Source organism: Octopus sinensis, linkage group LG29, assembly GCF_006345805.1.
Source record: "Octopus sinensis linkage group LG29, ASM634580v1, whole genome shotgun sequence".
Lineage (NCBI taxonomy): Eukaryota > Metazoa > Mollusca > Cephalopoda > Octopoda > Octopodidae > Octopus > Octopus sinensis.
In genome coordinates, this window is record NC_043025.1 from 13,982,312 (window position 1) to 13,991,389 (window position 9,078).

The 9,078-nt window shown below is 43.9% G+C and overlaps 1 protein-coding gene across 1 annotated transcript; it reads left to right on the top strand.

Annotated features, from left to right (window-relative positions):
* Nucleotides 1-588: 588 nt before the first annotated feature.
* Nucleotides 589-6,913, top strand: LOC115226171 (DNA-directed RNA polymerase II subunit RPB11-a-like). Its single transcript, XM_029797169.2, has 4 exons — nt 589-746; nt 2,311-2,400; nt 4,817-4,991; nt 6,843-6,913. Exons 1-4 carry the CDS (start codon nt 694-696, stop codon nt 6,873-6,875), a joined length of 351 nt encoding a protein of 116 aa, XP_029653029.1. The 5' UTR covers nt 589-693; the 3' UTR covers nt 6,876-6,913.
* Nucleotides 6,914-9,078: the final 2,165 nt, after the last annotated feature.

Genomic DNA, 9,078 nt, shown 5'->3' on the forward strand with positions numbered 1-9,078 from the left:
AGAGAGAGAGAAAGAAAGAAATAGATAGAGAGAGAGAGTGAAAGAAAGATAGCGAAAGAATAAGAGAGAGAAAGAAAGAAACAGAGGGAAAGAGAGAGTGAAAGTAAAAGAAAGACAGTGAAAGAAAGAGAGATAGGAAAGAGCGAGGGGAAGAGAGAGAAATAAATAGAGGGAAAGAGAGTGAAAGAAACGGGGTGAAAGAGAGTGAAAAAATGAGAGATAACGTAAAAGAACGACAGTGAAAGAATGAGAGTGAAAGAAAGAGAGATAGGAAAGAGCGAGGGGAAGAGAGAGAAATAAATAGAGGGAAAGAGAGTGAAAGAAACGGGGTGAAAGAGAGTGAAAAAATGAGAGATAACGTAAAAGAAAGACAGTGAAAGAATGAGAGTGAAAGAAAGGGAGATAGGATGGAGAGAGAGAGAGAGAGAGGAAGGGACAAACAGAGTGAAAGAAAGAGAGAGAGAAAGTAAAAGAAAGAGAGTGAAAGAACGAGAGAGAGAGAGAGAAAGCGAGGGAGAAAGAAAGAAAGACAGACAGAGGAGTAGGAGGAGGAGGAGGAGGAGGAGGGAGTTAGGGTGTAACTCTCCAGTGTCGAAAGAGCAGAAAAGCATTGGTGTTATTTCGTCCATTACTCAGAGTCTCCATCTCGCGGTGAGAGAGGAAGTCAAGAGACGACGACGAAGATCAGCCGTGATGAATGCTCCACCGACTTTTGAAAGCTTCTTGCTCTACGACGGAGAAAAGAAGTATGTATTGCTATAAATATAGATATATATATAGATATATATATATATAGAGAGAGAGAGGGTATTATTTAAGGAGAGTGAGCCCGGGGCGCGCACTCGCGTACTCGGGTATCTGTGCTAGCCAGTCGTGACTAGTCGATCCTTTGTTTTGGTTTTTTTATTGTGTTTTAATTGCTTTGGTAGGGAGTCGTTTTAGGATCGACTAGTCACGACTAGCTAGCTAGCGCGGATACCCGAGTGCGCGCACCGGGATCACTCTTCTTAAGTGTCGTAAGTAGCTTGCTTACTTACGAACCACATGGTTCCGGGTTCAGTCCCACTGCATGGCACCTTGGGCAAGTGTCTTCTATCATAGCCTCGGGCCGACCAAAGCCTTGTGAGTGGATTTGGTAGACGGAAACTGAAAGAAGCACATCGTATATATATGTATATATATGTGTTTTTGTGTGTCTGTATTTGTCCCCCTAGCATTGCTTGACAACCGATGCTGGTGTGTTTACTTCCCTGTCACTTAGCGGTTCGGCAAAAGACACCGATAAAATAAGTACTGGGCTTACAGAGAATAAGTCCAGGAATCGATTTGCTCGACTAAAGGCGGTGCTCCAGCATGGCCACAGTCAGATGACCGAAGCAAAAGAGAAAAGAGAGAAAGAAGTCATTTAGACGGATTATTACAGAACCTCTCTGTCTGTCTCATGAATATATATATGTATTAATTTATTTTTTAAATATATGTACATACACATTTCTCTCTTTTACTCTTTTACTTGTTTCAGTCATTTGACTGCGGCCGTGCTGGAGCACCGCCTTTAGTCGAGCATATCGACCCCGGGACTTATTCTTTGTAAGCCCAGTACTTATTCTATCGGGTCTCTTTTGCTGAACCGCTAAGTGACGGGGACCTAAGGGGGACAAACACAGACACACATACATATATATATATACATATATACGACAGGCTTCTTTCAGTTTCCGTCTACCAAATCCACTCACAAGGCTTTGGTCAGCCCAAGGCTATAGCAGAAGACACTTCCCCAAGGTGCCACGCAGTGTGAATGAACCCGGAACCATGTGGTTGGTAAGCAAGCTACTTACCACACAGCCACTCCTCCGCCTATACTCTTTTTTCTCTTTTACTTGTTTCAGTCATTTGACTGCGGCCATGCTGGAGCACCGCCTTTTAGTCGAGCAAATCGACTCCGGGACTTATTCTTTGTAAGCCCAGTACTTATTCTATCGGTCTCTTTTGCCGAACCGCTAAGTAACGGGGACGTAAACACACCAGCATCGGTTGTCAAGCAATGCTAGGGGGACAAACACACATATATACAAACATACACACACACATACATATATATATATATACATATATACGCCGGGCTTCTTTCAGTTTCCCTCTACCAAATCCACTCACAAGGCATTGGTCAGACCAAGGCTATAGCAGAAGACACTTGCCCAAGATGCCACGCAGTGGGACTGAACCCGGAACCATGTGGTTGGTAAGCAAGCTACTTACCACACAGCCACCCCGCGCCTATATTAATTTTTTTTTCTTTTTTCCTAGAATTATTATCGAGAAAGACACGAAAGTACCGAATGCTGCTATTTTCACAGTCAACAAAGAAGACCACACTCTTGGCAACTTAATAACAACGTAAGTTTATACAGTTTTTGAGCCCAGTACTTATTCTATCATCTTTTTCGTTTCTCTTTACCTTCATTTTCCATGCTGGCATGGGTTGGACGGCTTGACAGGAGCTGGTAAGAGCCAGGACTCGCACAAGGTTCCGTAGTCTTTTTTGGCTTGGTTTCTACAGCTGGATGCCCTTCCTTACATGCCAACCACTTTACAAAGATGTACTGGGTGCTTTTTGCATGACACCATCATAGGTACTTTTTATATGGAACAAGCATCAGTCCTTTTACGAGAAACCATCACCGGTGCTTTTTACGTGGCACCATCACCTATGGATGAAACTTAAATCCTTAAAAATGTTTTAGCCCGAAGGCTGCGGCCATGCTGGGGCACCACCGCTGTTTAAGTATTGCTGTGAACTAACTTGATGTATTTAAGTTTAGAATAATGGTCTTCACTTATTTGTCTTTGACTTGCTCTAATAAAGGAAAAATATGTAACGACCATTATTTATACTTTGTCTTGTATAATAATAATGAAATTATTGTATCCAGTGCTCAGGTGCACCACAACTTGTCAGAGTATATGCAGTAATGTACAAATGTCTGGAAAGTGAACTATGCATGAGTCAGATACCTGCTTGTGTGTGTATGGAGGGGAGAAAATCAGGTGTAGTGTTGGCGAATCTCAGGAAGCATGGAAGTTTTGAAGGATGCAGTGCTCCGACAACTAACAACTGATGCCGGCAGTTTGTTCCATGCTTCGGCAACTCTCAGCGTGAAAAAATGTTTCCTGAAGTCATGGGAGCTGTGCTGTTTTCTGACTTTGTAAATATGTCCACGGGTGTTAGATGGGTGGAGTTTGAAAAGGTGCTCAGAGTTATTGTTTGTACGATGGTTGATAATTTTATGGGTGTCTGCCAAGTCAGCTGCCAGACGTCGGAGTTTCAATGTGTCCTTGCCCAGGGAAGTAAGGCGTTCAGAATATGGCAAATGCCTGATGGAGGGTATTCTTTTGGTTGCACGTCGCTGAACAGCTTCCAGACGATTGATATCCTGGGCAAGATAGGGGTTCCAGACTGGTGATGCAAATTCCAGGTGAGGTCTTACCATAGCTACATAAAGCCGCAGATAGATAGCCGGAGAGCGGCTCACAAAGGGCTTGGTGAGTGATGCCAAGACACCCTCAGCCTTGTATATCTCTGTCTAAAAGCCAGTTTGATTGGTGCCCAACCATGGATTTACAAGACAGAATTGTGCTGAACCATAACCTTGGACCCTCCAGTAAGAATATCTGCAGTTCTTCATTAATCTAAGTAATACTGTTAACCTGGTGGGCCAACCGAGAGCTTATGAAGGATTTGGTCCAGGTTAATAATCCACCACTATTAGCTCTCTCTCTCTCTCTCTCTATATATATATATATATATATATATCTCTCTTTTACTTGTTTCAGTCATTTGACTGTGGCCATGCTGGAGCACCGCCTCTGGTCAAACAAATTGACCCCAGGATTTATTCTTTGTAAGCCTAGTACTTATTCTATCAGTCTCTTTTGCCGAACCGCTAAGATATGGGGACATAAACACACCAGCATCGGTTGTCAAGCTATGTTGGGGGGACAAACACAGACATACACACACACACACATACATATACATATTTATATATATATACATATATACGACGAGCTTCTTTCAGTTTCCGTCTACCATTCTCAGAGTGTAATGGGTACTTTTCCTTTTTTTTTCTCCTCTTCTTAAAGAATTATACACATATATACGCACAAATAATCATGTATATATATCACCACACGTGACCGACCAGACCATCAGATGTTGTTACACATCGCTGGTCACAATGCGTTTGCATTGTTTTAGCCTTCGAATGACGCCACCCCGCTGGCTAAGCGAGCAGGCCAATAGACGAAAGAGTGGTGAAAGAGTACAGCAGGGATCACCACCCCCTGCCGGACCCTCGTGGAGCTTTTAGGTGTTTTCGCTCAATAAATACACACAATGCCCGGTCTGGGAATCGAAACCGCGATCCTATGACCGCGAGTCCGCTGCCCTAACCACTGGGCCATTGCGCCTCCAATGGGTATTTTTTACATACCACCTGCAGGAGAGCCAGTCAGGGGGCACCAGCATCGGGCCCTATATGTGTGTCTGTTTGCCAAATTGAGCACAAGGTTTCGACTGGTCCAAGGGTTGCTTTGTTTTAGAAGACATTTCCTGAAGGTACCAGACAGTGGAACCGAACATGAAACCACATGATGTTGGAGCAAACCTCTCGCCCACACTGCCACACCCAAGAAGCCTGTAACCCTCATCATCATCATCATCGTATTGCCACTCCTTTTACTCTCATCTTCTCCCTCTTTCTTCCACTCGGTCCCCCATTCACCACCCGGTATTTTATCCTCTTCTCCACAGCCAACTATTGAAGGATCCGCACATTCTCTTCGCTGGCTACAAGATCCCCCACCCGTTGGAACACAAGTTCATCCTCCGCATCCAAACCACCCCAGACTACACGCCACAGGAGGCTTTCACCAACGCCATCACCGATCTGCTCAGCGAGTTCTCTTTGCTGCAAGAAAGATTCAAGGTGAGTCAGAGAGGAGAGGTTCTTGTTGCTCTCCAGAATAGCCTTCTGTATTGGCAAGACTCGGGTTCAAACAGACCTATGATCAAAGACGTTCCAGCTGTGACCATCCTATCTTTTATCCAGGCATAGTGTATCTGGGACTACATTATTTAATGTGTCCTTCCTTGTTGTTGTTTAGCCCCAGGTCAGTCCTGATCCAGCTGACCTATGATCAAAGATGTTCCAGCTGTGACCATCCTGTCTTTGATTCAGGCATAGTGTATCTAGGACTACATTATCTAATGTGTCCTTCCTTGTTGTTGTTTAACCACAGGTTAGTCCTGATCTAGACAGACCTATGATCAAAGACGTTCCAACTGTGACCATCCTGTCTTTTATTCAGGCATAGTGTATCTAGGACTACATTATCTAATGTGTCCTTCCTTGTTGTTGTTTAACCACAGGCCAGTCCTGATCTAGACAGACCTATGATCAAAGATGTTCCAGCTGTGACCATCCTGCCTTTTATTCAGGCATAGTGTATCTCGGACTACATTATCTAATGTGTCCTTCTTTGTTTAACCCCAGGTTAGTCCTGATCCAGTAGTTCTATGATCAAAGACGTTCCAACTGTGACCATCCTATCTTTTATTCAGGCATAGTGTATCTCGGACTACATTATCTAATGTGTCCTTCCTTGTTGTTGTTTAACCACAGGCTAGTCCTGATCTAGACAGACCTATGATCAAAGATGTTCCAACTGTGACCATCCTGTCTTTTATTCAAGCATAGTGTATCTAGGACTACATTATCTAATGTGTCCATTGTCGTTTAGCCCCAGGCCAGTCCTGATCCAGACAGACCTATGATCAAAGATGTTCCAGCTGTGACCATCCTGTCTTTTATTCAGGCATAGTGTATCTAGGACTACGTTATCTAATGTGTCCTTCCTTGTTGTTTAGCCCCAGGTCAGTCCTGATCCAGTAGACCTACGATCAAAGATGTTCCAGCTGTGACCATCCTGTCTTTTATTCAGGCATAGTGTATCTAGGACTACATTATCTAATGTGTCCTTCTTTGTTGTTTAGCCCCAGGTCAGTCCTGATCCAGACATACCTATGATCAAAGATGTTCCAACTGTGACCATCCTGTCTTTTATTCAGGCATAGTGTATCTAGGACTATATTATCTAATGTGTCCTTCTTTGTTGTTTAGCCCCAGGTCAGTCCTGATCCAGACATACCTATGATCAAAGATGTTCCAGCTGTGACCATCCTGTCTTTTATTCAGGCATAGTGTATCTAGGACTACATTATCTAATGTGTCCTTCTTTGTTGTTTAGCCCCAGGTCAGTCCTGATCCAGACATACCTATGATCAAAGACGTTCCAGCTGTGACCATCCTGTCTTTTATTCAGGCATAGTGTATCTAGGACTACATTATCTAATGTGACCTTCCTTGTTGTTTAGCCCCAGGTCAGTTCTGATCCAGCAGACCTATGATCAAAGATGTTCCAGCTGTGAAGTAAACACGCCAGCATCGGTTGTCAAGCGGTGTTGGTGGGGACAAACACTGACACACACACACACATATAGATGACGGGCTTCTTTCAGTTTCCGTCTACCAAATCCACTCACAAGGCTTTGGTCGGCCTGAGGCTATGGTAGAAGACACTTGCCCAAGGTGCCACACAGTGGGACTGAACCCGGAACCATGTGGTTGGTAAGCAAGCTACTTACCACACAGCCACTCCTGCGCCTATATGTGCTTTAACTTTGTCACTATGGCAACAGTCCTGATACTTACTGATCAGACCTCATGTAATTCTTCTTGTTACTAAAGTGTATTTCTTTCTCCTAAATTCTGTTGCAGGAAGCAGTTCAAGAGAAACAGGAGGCAGAATAGAACCTTGGGGCTCACCATCTCTCATCTCACCACATGAAAAAGAAACCCCTCTCGTATTGTCTCTCTGTCAACCATCAAATTCTCTTTCTTGGCTCATCTCTCTATTTATCTATCTCTGTCTCATTCTTTGTAGTGCTCTCAGCGAAATGGCTTAGTGGCACTTCATCTAGCTACATGGTTTTGAGTTCAAATTCCGCTGTGGCTGACTTCGCCTCCTTTTTGTAGGCGCAGGAGTGGCTGTGTGGTAAGTAGCTTGATTACCAACCATGTGGTTCCAGTTTCAGTCCCACTGCGTGGTACCTTGGGCAAGTGTCTTCTGCTATAGCCTCGGGCCGCTCAAAACCTTGTGAGTGGATTTGGTAGACGGAAACTGAAAGAAGCCCGTCGTATATATGTATGTCTGTATTTGTCCTCCCAGCATCACTTGACAACCGATGCTGGTGTATTTACGTCCCTGTAACTTAGCCATTCGGCAAAAGAGCCTGATAGGATATATGCTAGGCTTACAAAGAATAAGTCCTGGGGTCAATTTGCTCGACTAAAGGCGTTGCTCCAGCATGGCCACAGTCAAATGACTGAAACAAATAAAAGAGTATAAAAAAATATATTGTACTTATGTATGGCGACTTTTGAATGACCCTGTATTAAAACAAGAATCAGAACAATTCCTTGCAGTACACCATTTTCCACCTGGCCACATCGAAGGCTTCTTGAATCCATCAACCATGAAGGCACCTCGCTTCTTTCGTTTTTTTCTTTTAGCAATCTATTTCCCCTCCACTTCATTTAATTAAAAAAAAAATTAATTTCTTTTTCTAATGTGCAGGTGGCACGTAAAAATCACCCACTACAGAGTGGTTGGCGTTAGGAAGGGCATCCAGCTGTAGAAACATTGCCAGATAAGACTGGAGCCTGGTGCAGCCTTCTGGCTTCCCAGATCCTTGGCCAAACCGTCCAACCCATGCTAGCATGGAGAACGGGCGTTAAACGATGATGATGAATTATTGTCCAGTCATGTGGATGGAGTGGTGTTCATGCCTGCTACACACTCTCCTTTGTTAATTATTATCCCACCTTCCCAGAGAGGTTTAATTGTAAAATGCAATAATGTTAACGAGTCAGCCAGTTTATATGAAGGAAATAGTAAAAAAGGGAAAGAGGTGGGGGCGAAGGAATGACAGCCCAAGCACTGCAAGGTGTGCTGTGTGGTTGAGCTGAGAACTATTTTCTGTTTGCCATCACAATAATAATGTCATCCCATACCATTTTGGAATAAAGATTTAATTTTTCTATAAATTTCTTTGTGTTTGTGTTTAAGTTCACAGTTCTTGTTGTCCCCTTGTAAAGCTTAACTCTTGATGCCGACCCTGTCTCAGATCCATTTTTGGTTCTGTAAGACAAGCTTCCTTTCCTGTTTTCAAAGTGATCTACGTGCTGGTGGCACATAAAAAGCACCGTCCGAATGTGGCTGATGTCAGCGGTGGCACGTAAAAAGCACCAACTGATCATGGCCATTGCCAGCTTCCCCTGGCACCTGTGCTGGTGGCACGTAAAAAGCACCGTCCGAATGTGGCCGATGTCAGCGCTGGCTTCCGTGCCGGTGGCATGTAAAAAGCACCAACTGATCATGGCTGTTGTCAGCCTCCCCTGGCACCTGTGCTGGTGGCACGTAAAAAGCACCGTCCGATGCCAGCTCCACCTTGACTGGCTTCCGTGCCGGTGGCACGTAAAAAGCACTCACTACACTCACGGAGTGGTTGGCGTTAGGAAGGGCATCCAGCCGTAGAAACACTGCCAGATCAGACTCGAAACCTGTTGCAGCCTCCTGGCTTCCCAGACCATGGTCGAACCATCCAACCCATGCTAGCATAGAAAAGGCATTAAACGATGATAGGTTCTGTGTACACAACATGGGTAGCAGACAGATTCCCTGGGTACTGTTTTTATAGACTTCCAGCAGATGCGGGCGACTCTGGTTTGACCATGTTCGTTGATAGCTTTTTTAACCCATTTGATACCAAACCTTCCTGATACTGTCCTGGCTTTTAGGACCTATTTTAAAGTGATTTAGATTTAAAATTGTCGATCATAATTTCATGTTAATTTATGTTCCAAATACCAGACAAATTAATGTCAGTTATTTCACAAAACTCATTATTTTCAAAATTAATTGAAACTGAGGCAATGTATTTCAGTAGAAATA

What these genes read in the sequence shown, in the direction of transcription:
- LOC115226171 (XM_029797169.2), top strand. Translation starts at nt 694, where the DNA reads ATGAATGCTCCACCGACTTTTGAAAGCTTCTTGCTCTACGACGGAGAA. An exon ending in CTCTACGACGGAGAAAAGAA is followed by an intron (nt 747 to 2,310) that starts GTATGTATTGCT and finishes CTTTTTTCCTAG; the next exon opens with AATTATTATCGAGAAAGACA. An exon ending in TGCTGCAAGAAAGATTCAAG is followed by an intron (nt 4,992 to 6,842) that starts GTGAGTCAGAGA and finishes ATTCTGTTGCAG; the next exon opens with GAAGCAGTTCAAGAGAAACA.